Here is a 24,210-nt window from a genome sequence, read left to right as displayed (position 1 = left end):
CTGTGAACTTTTTTTTTTTCTGAACCGAAAGGGTCCAATGGCTTTAATGCACTTTTTAAATACTCAGTCTTTGAGTCAATGTTAGTTAACTTGACTTTTTTTCAGCACTCCATTAACACCATCTCATCCCCTGGTATGTTGTTGTCGCTGACATTGTCTTTGTATTTGTCGTTGTCGGTGTCATTTTTATTGTCATTATCGTTGTGTCACTGTCTTTGCCGTTTAGTTTGTATTTGTCTGTGTATGTGCCGTTGTCGTTGTCGTTGGCACTTCCATTTTCAATGCTGTTTCGATGTTATTGCGTTGTCATTGTCGTTGTCATTGGCTTTGTCCATTGTTGTGTCGCTGTTGTTTTCACTGTGTTTGTTGTGCTTTTTTTGCTGTTGTCGTCGACAAAATGTCTGACTTTGCAATAGCATTCACGGGCTAAAATACTGTTCAGCGTTTTGAGATTTTGTTCATTTAGGACGCTGAAAAAATTATTAGTATTATTATTATTATTATGTAATACGAGGTACATGATCTGCATGTTCACTTGTGTGTCTGCAAATAATTATACCCTCAAGTAATCTAATGTGTAAGAGATGTTACACTAGAATTGCAAGGGACGTGGGTTCGAATCCTACCCGAGTAACATGCCTGCAATTTTGTTCACACAGAACTCGGGAACGTACTGAGTATAGAGTGCTAACACACATCGGTGTATGGGTAAAACCAAAATTAATAATCTACAGTGACCAAAGTCGTAAAGTTCATAGCCTTCATTCATTCATTCCTCAAACTCAACACAATTTCGCAAATGGATGGAGGTAAAACAAAATACAATCAATTGCCAAATGTTTGGCGATGGACTTTTCAGCCTAAAATGTTCGAGGCTACGCATCACTTGTGGGCAACTCCAATGAAGATTAATTTGCACAATTACGGAACGGATGTAGTCTTCTCCTGACAGTACGTCTTAAAATCCATACTTGCCAATAATTCTGACTGCTACTTTTTCTCTTTACTCACTCTTTTAGTGTAACAAAACGTTTTCATTAATTTGAAATGCTGTTCGAGCCCGTTTTTTGTTAATTAAGTCCGATTGACCGCTCTTGTTGCCAGGAATTTCACATCGATGTCTTCTTCAGGCAACGCTGGACCGACCCCCGTCTGAAATTCAACAGCAGTTCAGTTGAGATGCTCCCGCTAAATACCATCATGTTGGAGTCGATCTGGTACCCCGATACGTACTTCTTCAATGGTAGGAAATGCAAGAGGCACACGGTTACCACGCCAAACCGCTTGTTCCGCATCTCACCTGGCGGGAACGTTCTCTACACCCAAAGGTGAGTGGCTTTAAACCAATTTGGTTCCGATGTCGAGTTGGGTTCAACAATAACTAGTTTATAGTACCATTGGCACGAAGTTACTTCTGAGTGGCGGTCTCAATTTTCAAATCTTGTTAAGAGAAGGTGTTATACCTTGGTGTTTCTGACAGTTGCTGCCGAATGCACCAAAACACCTTGTAAGTCGCAACAAGGTGCAACATAAAATGTTGTCAAATAGTTTCAACATTTTAAAAAAAAAATGTCTTCAAATGTCTCTGCCTGTTCAAGCACGTAGATACGTGCGCTGTAGAAGGGCTATGGTATTAGTAGATAAAGAATGATGATAGTCCTTAACTCAATTGATTTACGTCGGCAATTTAGCCACTTCTTTTGAAGAAGCATTTTTTGATTCAATTATACAACCATTCTTCGTATAGAAACTCGTATTATGATCATCATTCACTAAACAAAATAAACATAACTAACGGAATAATACCTACGCATCGTACCAAACCAATACCATGCTGCCACCATCTTGGTCGTGTTCCCTGTATGCAATAATGATAATGAATGCTAATGTGTATTGTGCAAAAAGGAACCAGACTATTTCTACTTCCAACCTCGGCTTGATTGCATTGATTTGAAAGGGAGAAAATCAAGGTTTGCCTCACCGTCATGGCAAAGGTTTATAATCCCACATCGGTAGATTTCACGAAGAGTCAAGACCAGTCCTTACTCTTTCTAAAACCAACCCCTGAATACCTAAGTTTGGGTGGCCCGGGTGCCGTTTGAAAATGACCTAGCCCACTTTCATAAAACTGTTAAGCAGAAAACTCTGCCTAAGAAATGTCTTGCCTAAGCAAGAAATGAACTGTGTGCACCATTCGCAGTATTGTATCTTGGCTGGTAACCTTATTTTGCTGAGCAAATTCGTGTGTTCTTCAAGCCTGGGCACAATTCCATGGAGCTGTCTAAGCGTAAAACTTGCTTAAGCTACATAAAATCATTGCTTAGTAAAATTAGATTACCGGCCAAGACTCCACTCATTGTTATGCTAAGTAAACAGCAGCTAAGTACCAGTCACAAGCAATGTATTATGTCATTGAAATTTTGACAGTAACTTGTGTCAAACAAGCAAGCTATTGTCGTGCTTAAGCAAATTTTGTGCCAAAGCAGCTCTATGAAATGGGCCCCTACTTTTTGTTATGAAATATAGCCATAGAATCTGAGTAGCCACACAACATTTCGGGTCAGTCTGTCGCGAATTTGATGTCAATGAACTCAAGCACGAGCAGAAAGAAACAGCGGTGCTTCTGAGAATTTCCAGAGTCAGTTTGGCGTAGAAAGCTTCAGGGTCAAGCTGAAAGGGTCAAGCCCAGAGGGCGCTTTTTCTGGGTCAATTCCTTGTAAGTTGTAGAGTTTAAGGGGCTGTCATGATCACTACATGAACACATCTATAAAAAGCCCCATTTGGGGCAAACTGTCTGGCAAACCTCGCAAAATACTAACATTTTCAGTATTGTGCGGTAGTTATACACACACCACCGGCGGCAACCCAAAAAAAGCAGCGCAAATCCTTTCCAAATCCCCTTCGTATCCCCCTTCTAGATTGACATGTATTGAAAAGGCATATGACACTTTGTAACAGTGTTCGATCAACTCCGCGTATCTCTCAATTTAATTCAGTTTGAGGCGAAATCATCACTCTGCCATAATGCTGCCTTCGCTCATTCTCGGCATACAAGTTATTTCTGTCTCTCACTTTGTTTGTGACCTCCCTCGGGCCATCGGATGGGAGAGGGGGTACGGCAACTAGAAGCCATTAACAAAGACTTTTGTCCTCCGCTCAATCCAAACGTAACCAACTGACTACATGAATTACTGACGCTGTATTCAGTTTGATATCGAATAGCGCAGATGGGAAACATGTAAAGTAGTCAGCCCCTAGTAGCTATTCACTTTCCCGCTGACATGGACCGTTGGCGATGGGGAAAAGGAACCTCACGATGGCCGTAGAGTCATCAGACACTGCGAGCGGGACTCTTTTTTTATTAATCCAACCGAAGATTTGCCAACAGTGCGGAAGTGTATAGGAACCAGGTGGGCTGAGCCCCCCTTCCACTTGGTACAAATGGTCAGTAATTGCATCGTCTTGTACCGACCCCGGGGGGGTTCAAAACCCACTCCATTTCCCTGGGGGAAGAGTCTCTATCCGCACTACCTCTCCAATTCAAGCTCGATAGACTGCGAGCCCCCGTCACAGTCTCTCAACCGTCTCTTAATTTGAGGAGATCGAGAAAAAAAAATCAAAAAATGTTTTCTTCTTCGTCAGCTATCCACAAACCTGTAAAGAGAAATGCACAATGATGTAGATTTATCATGGGACTTGCGTGAGACTGTATTGAAGTGCGCAGACGATGTTCATGTTTTAGTTTCGCGCCTTTTTTTAACACACTGCGTCGATTGGCAACTCTCCAAAACGTGAAACACCCGGAATTTATCTTTTATCGTCATCACTAAATGGATGAAATCCTGCGAAAATGATGTCATATCTTTGAGTGTTTATTACTCTCTATCGGAATCCTTTGATGTATTTCCATAATCACTAACCAAAACGTCTTCCCACAATACGATGGCACTTTCTGTACCTATCCCTTGGGTCATTCTCAGTGCTTAGAAAGTAAAAGAAGAAAAAAATCTCCCTCAACGGAAATGAACAAACCAAGCGTGGTTTATTTTAACTAATAACTTCATCGCACTACAGCCTTTAGAGTCTCCTCATTTTGGTAGTGATATTTGAAGGGCATTGCGGGTAGACTTCAGTGTTATGAATGTTCCTAATAAGATTGGTTGTAAAAGTATGAAGATTTACGATAGTTGTCTTTTTCTGCTATTCCTTATATCCCAAATATCCGTTGACACCCGTGTGTTCTTGATACCCCTCTTATAAAAATATTTTTCGTTAATCTTTGTGCAACTGAGGGCGCCCTCCACAATGTAGACGTTTGGCGGGAATCCATTCTTGTTTTTACAATTTAAGCAGATATTTAATGCTTAATATCTTTCTGCTAAGCACAAATAAGCAGGACACCAGCAACAAATTAAACACGTGATATGGTACTTTGGCTGGTAACCTTATTCTGGTAAGCATAATTTTTTTGTGCTTAGGTACTTGTTGTGCTTAATCAGCTCTATGAAATTGGGCCCTGGTTCTCTATAGATTCATGTTGCCTGGTTACTCCTCGCACGTTATGGTTTCAATAGGCAACAATTTTGCTAAGTTAGAACAATCTAATGTCATGCAATATTTCTTTGTTTGTTTGCTATTTTGCTTGTTTTTTAATTGTTTATTACTTTCTTTGAGACCAATAATTTAGAACTAGTGAAGTTAATAACGATCAACCAAAGCTATAGTACTACTCGGCCGATTTTCTACCTTCCGTCAAGATAGTAGTAAATAAGCAGGACAGTTCTCGAAAAGTCTCCCAAATTCAAAAAATCTACTCCACGATGAAGCTAAAATATGAAGCAAGACAGTTCTATGATAAACAAAATCTACCTGGCAAGATAGATACACAAATTGTGTTAACGATCACCAAATACATACTGATCCTAACCATGCAACGCCTCATATCCCATGTTTTTTTTGTGTTTTTTTTTTTTTGCAATGCTCAAGTTTACACAAAACAACAAACAGACAATCCGGCAACCTGGCATCTTATTTAATAAAGGTCATTTCTTAGAGCAGTCCACTTATTATCAAATTTGTACAGGTTGTTGTTGCCCAAAGCTATTTTTTTTCTCCAATGTGTAGTGAAACTTAACTAAGTTCAAAAAGGAGGTCATATTCGGTTTCTTGTTTTTGAACCTACAATTATAGATAGCTTTCTTCGCCAAAATAATACATAAATTTTCCAACAGTGCCCCAGAGTTATGTACATCAATGCCAAAAATGATAGATTTATAATCCAATTGGATGGCAACATGAAATATTTTCTCCCACCAGTTCTCTACATTCGTCCAGAAAGTCTTTAAAAAAGTGCAATCATAAAACACATGCCTCATTATTTCAGGGTGAGTTTCACAAAAAGAACACTTATCATTAGAAATAGTCCTCATCTTGCAAAGCCTACTATTAGTCATCAAACAATATTAACATTGACTTTGTATTGAAAAATCCTTGTTCTGACCTCAGCACAGGCTTTAAATGGCAAAGAATAAATTCCACTCCACTCATCATCATCCATGTTAAAAACATCAGTATATTTCTTCTGGGAAGTGGGAACTTCCCTAAATCTATGAATAAAGATCTGGTAAATCATCTTGGTTGATAAAGTGTCAATATGAGTCTCTCCATTATTCTGTACAATGAAACATTTGGCAATGCATTTGTTTATTTATTTCAAAGCCCTGGCTGAGGATATGCTTCCAATTTGTTGGGATGGATGACATAACTCCCCTCCAATGCAAATAATCCTTAGTTGAAAGACCCCTCCTATAGTCCATTCAGAAAAGGGGATCAAAGCACCATTCTCATAATACAAATCACTCAATAGAACCATACCAGCATTACACAGCCTTTTTAAAAAAAAAAAAAGGTTTACCGTTGATATTAATACAGTGGTTGTTATAAATACACTGTGAAGTAATCTTTACATCCCTTGGTTTTACCAGATCCAAATACGAGATGAGCACCTCCCTGTAAAACAAGGGAATGTTATTCCACTTTTTCACTTGGCTAAATTTAACATTACAATGGAAAATCATATTACCGCCATAAGTAGAGATATATGTCTTAAGGATGAGCTTCCAAGGAGCCAAACTCACATTGTTGTATCTCTGAATCCATTTGATTTGCAGGGGTTTGAACATACTTTTTGTATCCGGCATCTTCAAACCACCCTCATCGATATTACCGATAAGGGTACTTCTTTTAACCATCCCTTTTCCCCCATTCCAGATGAAATCATAAATATGTAAGAACTGAAATTACAGAGGCTAAATACAATAATTGAGACAGGGCGAAAGTTTTGACCAACAGAATTTTACCGGACCAGGTCAAACGTATAGACTTCCAAATATTGAGAGTGGTTTTCAGAATCTTGATTTTAGGCTCAAGGTTCCTATTTTCAGCTGCGTCATCCTTATAAGAGAAATAAACACCCAGTGCCTTAATAGGCGTGTCAGGCCATTCAATATCAAAAGGTTTTTCAGCGGAAAACCGTTTAGAGCCCAGCCACATAGCTTGTGATTTACTCATATTTAGTTTCAAACCTGAGATCATGGTAAATTTACTCATGAGGGCAAACAATTTTCAGCTGAGTTCTCATCTTGGACTATACAGGTACTATCATCTGCGTATTGGATAATCTTAACTTCAGCATCCTCTACAAAAATACCTTTAATATCCGGATCATTTCTTATAGCACATGACAACAGTTCAATGGCCAATATAAATAAGTACGGACTCAGTGGGTCACCCTGTCTCACCCCTCTTCCAACTGAAAAGTAACTTGAGGAACGACCATTGTTCATTACACAACTACTTATATTTGAGTAAAGAGATTTGACATTTCTAACAAAATCTGGGCCAAAATTCATGCACTCCAAAACTTTAAATAAAAATTTCCATTCTAATGAGTCAAAGGCTGTTTCGAAGTCAAGGAAAATCCTCAAGCCTGGAATATCCTTACTTTTAAAATAATTCATAACATCCTGGATGGTTCTAATTGATTCACCAATAAATCGACCCTTCACAAAACCAGATTGGTCATTGTGAATTAGATTTGGGACAACCTTATTAGTTTTAGAAGCTAACACTTTAGAGGCGACTTTATAATCTACATTTAACAAGGAAGTTGGTCTCCAGTTTTTTAATTTACTTCTGTCTTTGCCCATGTTTGATTTTTCATTTTTCTTCAGGTTGACCATCAAAGCTGAATGTATGATGAACTTGGAGAAATACCCGATGGACGTCCAAGTTTGTTCCCTCCATTTCGGCAGCAGTAAGTTTGGTATTTCATACTATGGCCCTTTTCGAGAGCACGGCTTCGGCTCCAGATACGGCTCAGGCTAGCTAGGCCCGCGGTTGTTTTGACAGTTATTGCACGTGCTGTACGTACGTGCTCAGGTCTCAGACAAGAGGAAGAAACCTAGAGTCGAATCCAAAGCCGAAGCCGTGGTTTCGAAAAGATCCAATATTTCAACCCATACGTTCTGAGCACGGGCAGTTGAGGTCGCTCTTTGCGAGATTATTGTTGTGTATTGACGGATTTGCGACAACTTACAAAAGTGAGAAAATATAATTATCTGTTGCAAACTACTTTACCATTCAAAGATACGGTACCATCCAATATCTTTGCTACAAATGCAAAATAATTTTGTTGTTAATGGTCTGACGTCTTTTTTACCTTAGCGGAGTCTTCCTCGAAAGCTAAAACGAGTCATAGATTTAGCCTTCGAGGAAGACTCTGCTGGGGTCGAAACGTCTTGCCATTAACTATTGTTTGCAACTTACAACACGAATTAAGAGCAATTTGTTTGATCCAGAAAACGCATGTGCGCACTTAGGGTGCCAGTGTAGACTGCACGTTGGGCTGGAGACCCAAAGAAAACTAGTCGCATTGCAACTCTCTCAATACATGCACTGGATTGATGAACTTCAATCAGGCATGGCCATGTACTATAAAGCCAAGAAATAATAATATATTTAGACTGCAAAGAATTTTGTTTCAGAGGTGTTACGTACAATTTTAAAACACAATCCCGGCCATGTTGGGCCCCGCCCCACGATTTACATTGGGTGCGTTCGTTTAGCTTCCCTGGGTCGACCCCGGTGTGTGGCGGTGTTTTTTTCCAGGACGAACGTGGGTAATTATCTGCACACGTTCGTCCTGGAAAAAGAAAATGCCACACATTGGGGTCGACCCGGGGAAGCTAATCGAATGCACCCATTGACTCTCATTCCGCGGTCTGCGATCCAGCCGGGGTTTAATAACAACATTGAGTGTGGTAAATTTGGGGCGGGTATGTTTATTGTCTGCGCAAGCATTATGACCGGAATAAAGCTGCACTTTCTTTTCTATACTGACAACGTTTCCATGTTGAAATACGCATGACGTCATGTACCTTCAACGATTTACAAACTTGTAACTGTGTCCTCGTGTCCCCCGATCAGTGATATAAAGTGCACATGGTTGGTTTAAGCTCGTGAGTGCCTGACGCAGTGCGCAATGTGACAACATGGACTCCACATCCGTAAATTGAGTTAAAAGTGTTTCTAGGTACTTACACTGTCGTAATGCGAAAAAAAATTCAATAAAACCACATTTAACCGATAGATCATGTGTAACCACTGAGTCCCTTCAGCGATTCGAGAAATCTGTGGGCATTTCGAACTTAACACCCATGAAACGTTGCCACTACCGAATTATTTGTCAAAAGGTATATCCAACGAAAAGGGCAAGTAGCTAAACAACGGCTCTATATGATCCGTAATCAAAGTGATGGCACTCAATAAAGTGGCTCCGGATATCGAAGTGGGCGTATAGTGGATAATCTCTTAATCCGATTAAGCCGATGCCCTTTTTTGGCGCGCTTTTTTTTTTTACCTCTCTCGTCGGTGACTTTTTCACGGAGACCGACTCCAAAGCGCGGGAAATATTTTCCCACGTTAAATTCGAGGCTGAAACGACAGGAGGCAATTTACGGTGGGACGATATGAGACGGGCTAACATGTTGTTGTCACGCACCGGGTCCGGGTCTTGTTTTTGAAGCACTTAGTACAGATTAGCAACTGGGTCGGAACCAAACTATAATATTCCTCCTCAGGGTGGATGGGTTTTGGAGACGTTTGTTTTTTGTGTGCTCGGCCAGTGTTTTGGCTTGTTCCCACCTGGTTAGAGTTTTTATGCTGAGGATGTTTGATATCTACATTTAGAAAAGGGTTACTTTTAATTAAATGTAGCCGCAGGGCGCTGCTTTTCATTTTGTTTGTTTTAAATTACGAGTTTATTAGGTTAAATAGTGGTTTGAGCTGCTTTGTATTTTGTTGTTCATTTGCCTTTTGTTTTTCCTGACATTTTGAATCTCAGAAAATAATACTTGCTTGGTCCAAGATGGTGGATATGTTTTCTTGGCCGATTTTGATGTGAAACCTGTATTTAGATTAGAAGAGCTTGTAAAGGTTGGACAAAGTTCAAAGCTATTATTTTGTACAGCTAGGTAGTTGATTTAGTTGATACAAAGTTTACTTTTGTCGGGACACGCATCTATCAGCCAACATGTATGCCCTCAACACACAGTTTGGCATGAACTGTTACACCATGGCCATGCATGGTGTGGTTAAAAGAAACTAATTCTCCTTGTAGCCCCTTACCTAGGGTGGCTTTTAGCCTTGTTTTGGCGAACGTACATAAAAATTTGTTTTTCCGAAAACAGAGTCAATTGAATCTATCATAACGGTTCCAAAAAACAATTTAGCTGTACGTTCCCTTTTAATTATTTTTGGTTGCTTTTAAAGCCATTGGACACTTTCTGAACAGAACAACAATTAAAAGTTCACAGATTTACAAATAACCTACAGGGTTTACAGAAGGTATTTAAATGGTGAAAGCCTTCTCTTGAAATTTTATTCCATGAAATGCTTTACTTTTTGAGAAAACATTAAAACAATTGTCATTCTCGATATCGAGAATTACGCTCGATATCGAGAACTACGGATTGACTTTAAACACATGTCATGACACGGCGAAACGTGCGGAAACAAGGGTGTGTTTTCCCGTTATTTTTTCCTGACTCTGATGACCGATTGAGCCTAAATTTTCACAGGTTTGTTATTGTATATAAGTTGTGCTACACGAAGTGTGGGCCTTTGGACAATACTGTTTACCGATGTTGTGGTATTGCTTTTAAAATTGTTAAATATTATATTGTGTTTAGCGCCATCGGCTGCTGTATTTCAATTTTTGTTTACAAATAAACCAACAATAATGCTTCCCTATATAAACAGACAGCTATTCCGAGAAGGATGTTGTGTATCGATGGAAGAACGAACCGTCCAATGCCTCAGCCTCCATCGAAGTATCTGAGGATCTAAGATTCTCACAATTCTCCCTCCAGACTTGGAAAGCTTACAGAGACGTCAAGATTTCAGACCGTATAGGTATGCAATCTCAATTCCTATATGATCAGGACCAAATTTCATAAGCACAAAAATAAGCTAAGCATATCAGAATAACGCTCGTCAGAATAAGGTTACCAGCCAACTACTACGTCACAAGTGCAATTTTATGACTGGCAACCTGCTCATTTTTGTTTAGCAGAAAATTGTTAAGCAATAATCTTCTAATGCTTAAACAGCTCTATTAAATTGTGCCCAGGTTGCATGTAGCTTAGGTTCAAATATAATATTGAATCCTTTGCCGAAACCATACAACTTTGCTGTTTCACAAAATGGACGAAATCCTAGGCCGGAGCTAACTCCAGTTTTTTCGAAAAGACAGAAAATTAAGCAACTATGTGGCTTAAAGGCAGTGGACACTATTGGTAATTACTCAAAATAGTTATTAGCATAGAACCTTACTTGGGTACGAGTAATGGGGAGAGGTTGGTAGTATAAAACATTGTGAGAAACAGCTCCCTCTGAAGTGACGTAGTGTTCGAGAAAGAAGTAATTTTCCACGAATTTGATTTCGAGACCTCAGATTTAGAACTTGAGGTCTCTAAATCAAGCATCTGAAAGCACACAGCTTCGTGTGACAAGGGTGTTTTTTCTTTCATTAATATCTCGCAACTTCGACGACCGATTGAGCTCAAATTTTCACAGGTTTGTTATTTTATGCATATGTTGAGATACATCAACTGTGAAGACTAGTCTTTGACAAGTACCAATAGTGTCCAGTGTCTTTAATTATCACACTGTATCGCAGTCACTCTCATAGTGTGATGTCCATAAATAATGTTTCAATTCATTAATTTCGTGGACCTCTTTTCCTGCAGGTCCACATTTCGTAAGACTTTGGTTGACATGACAGGCTTTTAAAAAACGCATCCACTTTCCACGCCTGTCCTATAAAAGTTGAACTCTTCTCCCACCCTTCTTCCTCTCCCTTTGTTTATCACTTGGATATAGCTAATCAAAGTTGTCATAACTTATTCATTACCAAAAGGTAACCGCACTGTCCTAACGGCCGAGTTCTACCTGGCCCGTAATGCCGGATTCTTCGTGATATCCACGTACATCCCCTGCGTGCTGCTCGTGGTACTCTCATGGGTCTCCTTCTGGCTCAATCGGGAGGCTACGCCCGCTCGAGTCGCCCTCTGTAAGTATAATATCCCCCCATCTAGACAAGCTAATCGCACAGTCACTCTTCGTACTTAATCTATATTAGTCCCCTATGGTGTTATAGACATCACAAATGCTCATTAATGTTCCCTTTTTGTGGTTTATATTGAATGTGATGACGAAGTGAACATTCGTCCTCGTATTAACCACGCTGTGGGCCAAGGATGTTAAGACGCAAATCGCTGTCTGGGGATCATTTTGGTTTCATGCAGAACGGTTTAAATGAAGAGTTTAGATTAATAAAAAGTTTAATGATCTGTAAGAAAAAAATGACCTTCCAAAATAGCTTTCGTTGAATATAGTGTAGAGACACGAGATGGAGGCCGGTGTTAATCTCTCTCTAGTTTAATCTATTTTCGTAGTTTCTGTTTTGTTTTGTTTTTTCTTCTTTTTGAAGTTAATTTCCACTTCTCTGTGTTGTGTGTTTGTCTTGTTGTGTCCCGTTGTGTATCTTCTTCCTCTTCCTTCTTCTCCTTTGTCTTCCTTTTTTTCTTTCTCCCCCCCCCCCCCCCCCACCACCCACTTTTTGGTTTTGTTTTTGCTTTTTTTCCACTTCCTTTTCCTTTTGTCCTCTTTATACTCTGTTTCTTTTTGGACATCTTGTTTCTTTCCCTTATAGTTGTGTTTCTCGTTCTCTGTTGTCACTTTGGGTTGTTATTTTGTGCAATGGTTTTCACTGATTGTAATATTTCCTAAATGGCTTACTTGGGGGTAAATTGTCTCGCTGATTCTGGGCTAGCAGGAACACTTCTCTCCAATGATATCATCATCGAAGAAACTCCTACCCAATATTCTCCCTTTCTCAATTTCATATCTTAATCATTTATCCCCATCGGTTACATCCACTGGCAGTCGAATCTTATCACAGCAGCCGCATCCTAAAAACTTTTTTTTTTACTTTCCCCTAATCCCAAAGGGCTTTATTATGCCAACACAAATAAACAAACACTGGACGCCGGCCACCAATTTTCCACTACGCTTGACTCGCCACTGATCGGGATAATTGAGAATTAATTTCATATCTCACGGGTCTTCCCGCCACTAGAGTCAATTACCCATACGTGCGTGAACTTATCATTCGTATAGGGATAAAACGTAAAAGAATAAGAATATACATGTTCTGCGTCTCACCGAAGAAATTGGGCTCGCGGTAGATTTAAATGGTTAATTACAGACAAAGATCACTTTGCGATGTCAATAATGAGTTGTGCAGTTAATGGATAAAACACAATTTGAAGGCCGAGTCACTTAAAGGTATAACAACAACAATAGCGAGAAAATTAGTAATTAGTGGTCAGGTAATAATTGATGAGATGTTTGGTAAGAGTTATTTTGGTCGTTGTTTATTTTGAGCTAGATCTGGTATGATGAACTAGATGGACTTAGTTCAAGGAGAATAAGGAAAATACACATTATATAAATTACGTCATATCAATTAATTAATTAAACAACTGTAATCACAACCTTGACTTGCCTGAGGCCTTTTGGTGAGCAAACGTAAGACACAGCCTTGACCATCCCTCTACAATATACAATGAGATCAATTTTACATAGGTCTACATTTGCCTTTTCTTATAAAAAAAAACATTGACGATAATCTTGCATAATAAAACAAAGCAACAGGGTTCAAGGAGGAACGGTTTTATGAAGTTATAAATACTGGACAGTGATTGGCAGCATATTGCGCCACAGCACCTTGTAAACCATTACATGGTGCTATGTAAAAGGAGTAGATCTCATAATTCAAAGGTAGTAGTCCCAGATACCTTGCAGGATAATGATGAATGTTGAAGCGCCTAGGGGGTCACTGTATGACGTATATGAGCGCTTTATAGGAAGCCACTACTACTATCAGTATTCAGAAGACAAAAAACGCAAAGCCAACACAATGTAATTTACCCCGGTGAAACCAAGACTTTATTTGTGTTCCATTTTGTTCCATTGGTTTTCGGCCGGTGCCACACGTTGGTTTTTATGCACAAAATAGAGCCAAGGACGCCCTCTGTCGGTGAATCCATCTGAATTCATTTGAAACAGTCAAAACCGACAAATCCTATTGTGAAAAAAAAAAACACAATGCAACAGTCTCCATGGTAGCACACAGAACTCTATCAATATTTTTGATTAACATTGCGTGCAGACGTTTTACTTTAGCCTAATTAATCGAGGGCAAAACGTTCTTCCGCTGCGCGGGTCGTGTTACTTTCGCGCCAAAAATTGCAACGTCAAGTGGAAATTTAGAATTAGGCACGTATTGATGGCGTTTAAACCGGCGAGATAACTACCTTCAATTGAAATCACCTGTGTTTGGTGTCAATTACATCATTGTATGAAGATCAGTAACTATGCTGTGGCGTGCTAAGCACCTGGTGTTTGGTGTGAAATGATTAGTGGTGTACGGTTGTTATTTTGATAACATAATAGCATTTTGTTGGCCATCGAGGTGTTAGTCCTTGGTTAGGCTCTTATTTTAATGTGGCTTATCTAACTCGACAACTCAGGTTTTTTACTGCGTTGTATCCCGCATTGTTGCTTTATATCGCTGTGTAATGGGAGACTTTGAGGCGCTAGGTGGCAGCAGACTTACCAGGTAAATTTCCATTATTTACGTAGTTCTGAGCGTGCGCACATTATCGAGAACAATGGATTTTACCTGGTATGTCTGCTGCCACCAAGTGTCTTGAAAGTCTCCCAATGCATAACTGCTGACTACTGCTGACTATTGATGACTATGTTGCTTATATTGCTATATTATTATGTAAAATGATTATATTATTACACATTATTACATGAAGATCGATGTTGTGGCGTGTTGAGCACTTTGCGTTTGTTTTGACATGATTAGGGATACACGGGTTTATCTTGATTACATAATAACAGTTTATATTATACACATATTGTACACCAACATTTATTTCATACTGGCTCAGGGTAATGATACATGTCAATGATTTCGTTAGTTATCGAGGTGTGACTTTTTGATTGGTTATAATTTTAATGTGGCTTATAATCTGCCAATTCTTCGAGAACTTTGGGTTTTTTTTACTGTGGTGACCCCGTACTGCTGACGCCGTTTTGTTGCATCATCCGCCGTCCATTGCGTTGTATCGTGTCTTTTGTTGCGTTGCATCTTCGAATTTTACTCAGCCGCCGCTGCGATGTGTATTATTGCCGTACTGTTGCGTTACATCGCCGTAGATATAAGCCTATGTGGTTACTACAGTATATTTAAATGATTACACACCGTAGACTGAACAGTGACGTCACGGGTTAGCACCTAGCTAAATCTCCACTCTGATTTCCATTACACGCCCAATCATAACTCTATACTTTCCACGGCACTATAAATTTAAAGGCAGTGGACACTATTGGTATTTACTCAAAATAATTGTTATCAAAAAAAAATCTTGATTACGAGTTATGGGAGTGGTTGATAGTATAAAACATCGTGAGAAACAGCTCCCTCTGAAGTGACGTAGTTTTCGAGAAAGAAGTAATTTTCCACGAATTTGAAATCAAGCAAAAACGAAAATTCGAAAACATATGCTTCGAAATCAAGCATCTAAAAGCACACAACTTCGTGTGACCATTGGTGTGACAAGGGTGTTTTTTCTTTCATTAATATCTCACAACTTCGACAACCGATTGAGCTTACATTTTCTCAGGTTTGTTATTTTATGCATATGTTGTGAAGACTAGTCTTTGACAATTACCAATAGTGTCCAGCGTCTTTGATAAGGGAGCAATAAAACATATTCGAACTGTGTGAATATTGAAGACACTGGGACACCTTTGGTACTATTTGTCAAAAACCAGTCTTCTCATTCAGTTTATCTCAACGTATGCACAAAATAGCAAACCTGTGAAAATTTGAGCTCCGTTGGTCGTCGAAGTTGTGAGATAGTAATGGAAGAGAAAACACCCTTGTCACACGAAGTTTAGTGCTTTCAGATGCTTGATTTCGAGACCGCAAAATCTAATTCTGAGGTCTCGTGGAAATTTACTTCTTTCTCGAAACTACATCACTTCAGAGGGAGCCATTTCTCACAAAGTTTTAAACTATCAACATCTCCCCATTACTCGTTACCAAGTTAGGTTTTTATGCTTATAATTATTTTGATTATACCAACAGTGTCTACTGCCTTTAAATTGAATATAAAGGAAGCAATATAACCTACTCGAGCTCTGAAAATATTTAACAGAGACTGAAATTCCCAACTTTGTTCAGACGGTTGACCTCTCCATACAACACGGAACCATTGTCTTCTGGATATTCAGGTCGAGCTAATAGACCGAGTCTGGTTTTTAAGGTGTCTATTACAAGCTTCATCCTTCAAAATTAAATAACAGTGTCTCTGATCTCGAAAAGTGAACATCTATACTTCGTGACCGTGTTCCAAGCTTGTGGATTATGAATGCAACATGACTGGTTCACCTTTACATACTGTAAAACTTATACTTTGACAAATTATTGAACTTTTTGTACATGAGTTGTGGTGTAGACAAGATTGCACATATATCTCTATAGTTGCACTTTGCAGCCATTAAGATTTGGACACAAGGTACTCATTTCGTGGAACATGGCTAATTTTAATCTTTTGAACATGAAAAAAGAAAATGTTACTTGTTTGCTTTAAAGCGAACATAAGTGCAGGGGTACCGCCAGTCGTGACTGCGTGAATGACATTGCGCAGATGGACCTTTTATGCTAAGCAGAGTATTGCTGTCAAACTTTTATTGTGACGTGATAGCTTATAATGCCTAAAAGTTGTGCTTAAAGGCAGTGGACACTATTGGTAATTAGGCAAAATAATTTTTCGCATAAAACCTTGTAACGAGTAGTGGGGAGAGGTTGATAGTATAAAACATTGTGAGAAACGGCTCCCTCTGAAGTGACATAGTTTTCGAGAAAGAAGTAATTTTCCACGAATTTGATTTCGAGACCTCAGATTTAGAATTTGAAGTTTCTAAATCAAGCATCTGAAAGCACACAACTTCGTGTGACAAGGGTGTTTTTTCTTTCATTATTATCAACTTCGACGACCGATTGAGCTAAATTTTCACAGCTTTGTTATTTTATGCATAAGTTGAGATACACCAAGTGGGAAGACTGGTCTTTGACAATAACCAATAGTGTCCACTGTCTTTAAAATGTTTACAGGCAACCGGTCACACATAGCGGGACATATTGGCTGATAATCGAAAGTACTCGGCCAACCCTATTCTCAGTTGTTCTTGGTACTCGGTCCGAAAGTAGGCCTTCTTGACTACATTACAGTTGACCCACGTCTACTCCTCAGAAAACTTCTCTTGTAGGAAACATACTCTAAATATTTGTCTCAACTGTTTTAAAACCGATCAATAAAAGGTATTGACATTTAGCGATCATAATTTCACCTTTATCAAAGCGAGTCTTGTTTGCACTGTCTTAGAATTCGGTGAGGGAGTTTATAGAAATGCAAATGACGAAGGGGTAAAATATATATTAATAACATTTATCAAAATTAATGAAATTTACAAAATACCATGACGATCATTACTTATTTCTTCAAGTAAAAATCTGATCTGACTTTGGATTTGGAAATGCAACTGATGAAGTGGTAAATTGCTTTCTTGGTTGTGTTTTCCCGCCTTCTTATTCTTCTTCTTTTGCGTCTTTCAAATAGAGCCGGAAAAATAATAATCTCCGAAGGAACATGATTAATGTCACATCCGACAGTGAGACTCCTCGGAGATAAAACTGATAAGGCGATTTGAAAAACAAAAACTTGTATAATATACGCATAATATAAGATATCGGAACTAGCGATGCCAAGTGGCATTATGCCCACTGTCCTGATCGCATTATATTTTTCTTAAAAACCTATCGCAGCTTGCCGGTTGGAAATATAGGGTCATGGGGGAAGTTTCGCCAGAGGAACACCTTTTGTAGCCGAAGCTTTTTCTTTTCATTAAACCCATGGCTTTATCAATCTAAGAGGTTTAATACACAAAGTCAAATCTGGGAATCTTTATGTTAAGGCAATTTGTAGCCCGAAGAGGACATCCAAATGAAAAGAAAGAATCGTCAGGACAGGTACCCGACTGTATGTGTGTTTCTGCACGCAGCCAGTTTTACCACGTATAGACCCTTTTCGAAACCACGGCCTCGGCTTTGGGTTCGTCTTCAGGTTCCGTCCTCTCGTCTGAAGCCCTGAGCACGTGTAATTGTCAAAACAACCGCGGGGCCAAGCTAACCATCTGGAGCCGAAGCCGTGGTTTCGAAAAGGGCCATAGACACGTGACTATAATCTCGTGAGACAACCAACGCACAAGTGAGAGTTTGACTGTCACAGCGAGAAAGCTTCAGCCATCGGCGACGGCGCTGTTATGCCTTATTTTGTTAATTTGCGAAATGGGTTCTTAGTATTATCGTTGGAACAGTGTCCATTCGGGCATGGCATTAGTCTTAAGGCCTCTATACACGCAGATTAGTCGTGTACGTCGGTTGTTTTTCCTAAAACTGTATCCATCACTTAAAACAACCTTGTGTCACTTTTTTGTTCTTTTTACATTACGACAGTAGTAGCCAAGTATTCACTCTCAAGCTAATTTGATATTTCATCGAAAAATGGATCATCTTCTTAGAAATGAGTGAATGTCAATTCATATACAAATTCTTGACAAATAATTGTAGTAAACAGAAGTGTTTTGCCATTTAGAAAAAGTAGCGTATGAATTTCGCGTGGGTTAAACGATGCTATTATTATCTGCCCCAATACAAAAGTGTTTTTCCTAACACAGGCAGGGGTGGATGTGAGTCCCCCCCCCCCCCCCCTTGATCCTTGATGCCTCCACCCCCACCGCTGTTTGGTTTCACCACACATGATATCTAATCGTATATGCACACATGGATAGTTCGATACATAACTGATTGATCCCTCTCTGTAACAACTCTCTCAATATATACACATAACAGGTCTGCGGGTACTTTGCCATCGTTTACGTCGCTCGTTCTAAGACATTAGGGACTTTTCGTTTTCGACGACGAATGGTTCTGCGACGGTAAAGATGACATTTGGCGTCATCTACGCATGCGTCGGCTTTGAGGACGGTCGTCCCTCAATTTATACGACAGTACTTGGGATGAATCTTCGTTGTGCAGAACACGACAACGTTTACCTGAACAACCGTCGCAAAAACCATCTGTCGTCGAAAAACGAAAAGTCCCTAGTACCTTATGTAGTCTACGTCACTCTGCGCACACTTAAAACTTTACATTTTTCTACTCTGCCGCCACCTAGCGTTGTCAAAACAAATCACAGGATTTCAAATGTAAAATGTAGGGCCTGTACATTTGAGTCCCTTTAGACGTTGCTGCATAACGACTGCACAACCGTACACTATATTGATTAAAGGCAGGTTAAAGGATTCTTCGATTGTAATATCGCCAGAAAGTTTTACTTTGTTGTTCCTAACCCAAAAGATAACACAAAATGACTATTCTGTTTTCAACCTCGTAGGCATAATGACTCTCTTGACCATCACCACCCTGGGATGGAGTTCGAGGGCCGTCCTCCCTAAGGTCAGCTACGCTAAGGCCATTGACTGGTTCATTGTGATGTGTTTTGGCTTCGTCTTTGCGGCTATGGTGGAATACGCTGCAGTGAATTACTTCACGAAGAGACGAGCTGGTATGCTGCCTGGAATGGCTGATGATGATGACGATGACGTGGCACAGGCAGAGGTAATTCTAGACTTGGTTTTCAAGTCTGTGGTCGTGGTTTTTGTCTACATGTACCTGGGTTTTTTGATAATTGAAGTAGCGCCCTCTTGTGGATTAACCTCCAACGCCATGATTGCAAGTTAGAGTTTGTGCCAATCGAATTGCAATCATTACTTTGTCATCATGAAAAGTTTAATAATTAACATTCCAAATACCATTCAAACTTGGATATTATTGTAAAATAAAACATGGTCGTCACGGGGGCTATATACATGTGGTTTGAGGGGCAGAGGGGTTTATTTGCCCCAAATTTTACACAGTTAAAAATTTATAAGCATTTGATATGCCGCATCAATCTCTTCTTGGTTTTTGCTTTCTCTGGCCAACTTTTTCTACTGACTGTGCCCGAATTTCTCCCTTTCTTTTGCCTGAGTTTGGGCGGGCAGTTGCCCCTTAACTTCGGACCGTACATTCTAGTGGCGTTATCACTTTCATATTCGTCATTTTTCATTGCACTTTTATTCTTTGAATTACGTCTGGAACAACACAAAACAAGTTGGGCCGGTAACAAATCTATGGTTTGGGCAAAGGCCTCATTTATGGCCAACTGTATTTTGTATTTTTGTTCCCAACATCTTAAGGGTTTGTCCTCCGTTATTGTGCATCCTCTCTCGGGATTGTAAATTTCGCACCAGGATAAAATGTACCTTAATCCGGAAAAGTATGGAAGTCAGACATTTAATGCTATACTTGATTCAAATCAGGGTATTATATTTTGGGAGATTGACTAAAACTACCCCAATTGGGTATTGTGATTGACAAGGACCCCATAACTACTTACGGGCCATGCTCAGGGTGAATCCGAAACTGAAAATTAAAAAACATCTGACATGATACTGAACTGACACTTCAAAAAACAAAACTGCCTGACATTGTTTAATTGTATATCATGTAACCTCTTTCTGTCTTTTTGGTTGATTTTCCCGCCCTCCAGGCTGAAACTGTTGAAGCAACCCTCCGTAAGAAGCGTCGGTTTACCCTCTTGAGTAGCTTGACACGTTATAACATCAAGGTGAAGAATGCAGACGAGGCGACCAAGCAAACTTGCCTCATGGACCTACTGAGCTGTCTGTGTGGTAACGCGGAGTACCGGGACGCGCGGCTACGGCAGAGCAGGACCTCCGGTAAACCGTTCAACAGCGTCAGCCGGATCGACGTGGTTTCGCGCGTTATTTTCCCGCTCTCGTTCTTGATTGCAAACGGGTTGTTCTGGTTCGCCTATAAGATCGCTTGAAGACGAATTTACCATGATTGGTAAATTAATTTGGAGGGAATGATAAGGTTAAAATATTGGTTCTAAAGTTCGACTCCAAAAAGTTGGGCAGATTGGGGGAATTTTTGGTGAAACATGCTGAATGAATTGGCACTACAGTCAGAGTGTGTCATTGGAAAGGAAATTTAGCTGAAAGGATACTTTAGATGTTTTCGTTACAAAAATATAGGTATAATAACAAATATTTTTTGAATTTGCAAAAATGGCTCCCTTTGCTTGTTAGTGCTACTAATTTTCTGAGGACTAATCTGCGAATTACCCTAATTGTGTGCCAAAGTCCGTGCTTGTTTCGTCAAAAAACTCAATCGCGTCACAACCCGCCGTGCACATACAAAAATAGTTTAGAGAAATATTTCCGTATATAGTCTACAATCAGTTTTAGTAAAAATTCAATAGCATTTATAGGAGAACTGATAAATCACTGTTGCATATTTAGATTCTCGCAATCGATTTAGGTTAATTAATGAACTACATCATTTTCATCATGACCGTTTTGTGTGTGTTTCAAACAGCAGAACATTAGATTCTCGCAATCTGGCCACAGATCTTTTTCTTACGCCGCACCGTTTCTTTGGAATAGTCTTCCTGTGCATATTCGCCAAGCTAATTCTTTACAATGTTTTAAGTCCCTGTTGAAAACTCATTTGTTTAAAGCTGCTTTTTGTAATGTTGCTTATTTGTATCTTATATCTTTCTCTCATTGTTGATTTAGTTGTTTCTCTTTATGCGCTTAGAGGCTTTTTGCATTAGGCGCTTTACAAATGTCTTATTATCTGGTGCTAGTTTGCACAGATTGGCCGATGGTGTGTTTTGAATAATGAATTATGAACTAACTAATTTAAAGGCACTGGACAATCTTGGTAATAATTATCAAAGAACAATACTCTCGCTTGGTGTATCTCAACATATGCATAATTAATAACAAACCTGCGAAAATTTAGGCTCAATTGGTCATCGAAGTTGTAAGAGAATAAGCAAAGAAAAAACAACTTTGTTGGACAATATGTGCTTACTTTAAATTATTTTCTTGCAACTTTTATAACCATTGGAGCCCCAACTTTTACAGATTTTTTATCATGTTGTGTATGCATACACGTTGGGATACACCCAGGTGAGATTTTGGCAATTACCAAACATGTCCAGTGCCTTTAATATCCCTTAAATTGAATTTGGAAAAAAACTCTCAATCTCGAAGTATATGAAGGACATTAAACTTGAGATAATAGGGGATCTTGAAGCACGCCATTCATTTTAATTACAGTTCCGAACGGGCTCCGAACATTTTAAGCACAGACGATAGACCGTTATATGATGGTACTTAAGCCCTCAACATCGGAGAAAGAAAAAAAAGTGGCATTCAATTTTTTATTTTATTTTCGGTCTGAATGGACGTTGTTTTGAAAAGGAATGCATGGATTTTGACGACAGGGGAGCTGTAAATAAAGGAGACTATAAATACTTTATGTTAAATATAGAATTTCCCATATATTATTAACGTAGAGATTTGTGTCCAATATAGCTGTGCGGTGTTAATATTTTTAAGGCCACGTTTATGCATTGTGTCACGAATGGTATAACAAAGGTTATTCATATTTTCACGACGAGTCCGTACAGGCCTAATTACATGTATCGGGAAGCAGTCGTCTGTAATTAACAGAGGAATAGTCGTCGGTATACATAAAAGCTTAACATGCCTGAATGTTTGAAAATAAATTAGCTAGGCCTATACAGTATTACAATTAATCATCAAAAAATATTTTCCGTGGTTGAGTTGTAGAACAAAGAGCCACTGCACTGTTTTGTCTAAGTACCCAGCATACCAATAACTCCTTACCGCTGGTAGATGTTTCCCTCCAGCCTACAATCCAGACTGTATTGCTGACCAAAACAAACTTCATTTTTCTGTATGAGCTATGTTTCACCCAAAAACATTTGAATCTTAAAAAAAATTATCAGATTTATGAGGGTTTATGTCCATTTGCGAATGCAGCGGTCACGTGATCAGCTCGCTAAAACATGGATGGATTCGACATTCAAATCAAAAGACCCTTGCCGTATTTTTGCTGTTTTTTTTCAGCAAGTAGACACTGTATTCAACAGACACTTTCACCTGTGACTTCGAATGTATTCTACTAAGAAGTTGCCTATAACATAGGCACCATGTTGACAAAAAAAAAGCAATCTATTGTGACTCTACCTTTAAATGTATCCTGAAGAATTCAACGCCAATTAAACTCGAGTTGGGAGAGCTGACGATGCTTGAAATGCGTTTTCGGGTCAGGTTTTACCGAGCCTTCTAATATTGCAACCGTTTTTGCCATGTTGCTATATTCATTATGTCACAAGATACACTATTTGTGTATTAGTGTGTAATAAATCCGAGTGCTCAATTCGCACTTATCGTATACGTTGGTATTTTCATCTACCTTGGTAAACAAACTCATGTCTTTATTTTAAGCAGAGTATTTAACTGTTTCACAAAAAAATACTGTCCGGTGATTGTTCGATTATAAAGTCAAGTAGTGTTGGGTGGGTTCACTGTTTGCTTTATTTAAACCCTTGAGAGGGGAAGATTGGGATGAGTTTCACGAAACAACATGCTGAAGTTTCATGCCGAGCTTTCAGAAGGTTTCCGTTGTAGTTTATCGACCGAGATATTGAGCCAATTGTTGGAGGGGGGGGGGGGCTCTTTCCTTGAGGTGAGAGGGTTTTTTGTGGAAAGGATATGGAATGCAATAATGTATCGACGGCCCGATTGGAGTGGCTCGTATCCGTGATGCAAATGGGACCAATAACCGGCTGGTGACCGAGGTGTGACACCAGGGGTGCATTTTCGCGGCTAGCTGTAACCAACAACTATTTCGGTCAATGGCCAGTGATCAACCAATGGCAAGTTCAACCGAAACAGGGTTCGCTGAGCCCCACCGGTCTCATCAAAGTCTTGAGTGGCAACTTGTCGCCGACAGGGGGCGCAATAGTGACTGTTTCGGAGGGACTGGGCAAGTCGACGAATCTTGATCAAACTTTATCCAGATATCCCTTCTTTTGTAATTCGAGCTGCGATATCGACGACTACGTTAAATTAAATGAACGTCGCCGAGTAAGACTACATCCAAGACCGCGCTGTGAAGGGCTGATGCATGATGGGAACATTGAAGGCCTACAGCTGATCGACGCAATGTGCACACACAACACTATTGTCCCTTTTCTAAAAAACTTCCTTGTGGGGTCCATTGTTGTGGTCTTGACTTCACCAGAGCTCTTCCATAAGCCAACATAGAAAGACACACACTGGTGGTAATGACTGGGCTCAATTATTGATCATGTATTAAACGATCTTGTGAAACGAAATACGCAAGAAAGAATTTGCAATCGAGACATACAAAGCAAAGAATGAATTATTTGTCATGCAAGGGTTGTAAACAATATATTATTATTGATATAGTCGAATCTTTGATACAGTCTAATCTTTCGCTAACATGGAAAGAGGTGACCGGGGATATTTAGGTAAGGAATA

General features: G+C 39.4%; 1 protein-coding gene across 1 annotated transcript in view; it reads left to right on the top strand.

Annotated features, from left to right (window-relative positions):
• LOC139936277 (gamma-aminobutyric acid receptor subunit alpha-2-like) overlaps positions 1-21,702 on the top strand; it is a 79,981-nt gene extending 58,279 nt beyond the window's left edge. Inside the window, exons 4-9 of the mRNA XM_071931069.1 lie at positions 1,105-1,328; positions 7,233-7,315; positions 10,321-10,473; positions 11,480-11,632; positions 19,158-19,381; positions 20,355-21,702. Of these exons, the coding sequence (XP_071787170.1) occupies positions 1,105-1,328; positions 7,233-7,315; positions 10,321-10,473; positions 11,480-11,632; positions 19,158-19,381; positions 20,355-20,654 (1,137 nt within the window). The 3' untranslated portion in view covers positions 20,655-21,702. The remainder of the gene's footprint in view (positions 1-1,104; positions 1,329-7,232; positions 7,316-10,320; positions 10,474-11,479; positions 11,633-19,157; positions 19,382-20,354) is intronic.
• Positions 21,703-24,210: the final 2,508 nt, after the last annotated feature.

Source organism: Asterias amurensis, chromosome 4 (assembly GCF_032118995.1).
Source record: "Asterias amurensis chromosome 4, ASM3211899v1".
Taxonomy (NCBI): domain Eukaryota; kingdom Metazoa; phylum Echinodermata; class Asteroidea; order Forcipulatida; family Asteriidae; genus Asterias; species Asterias amurensis.
This window is presented reverse-complemented; position numbering and strand designations above follow the sequence as displayed.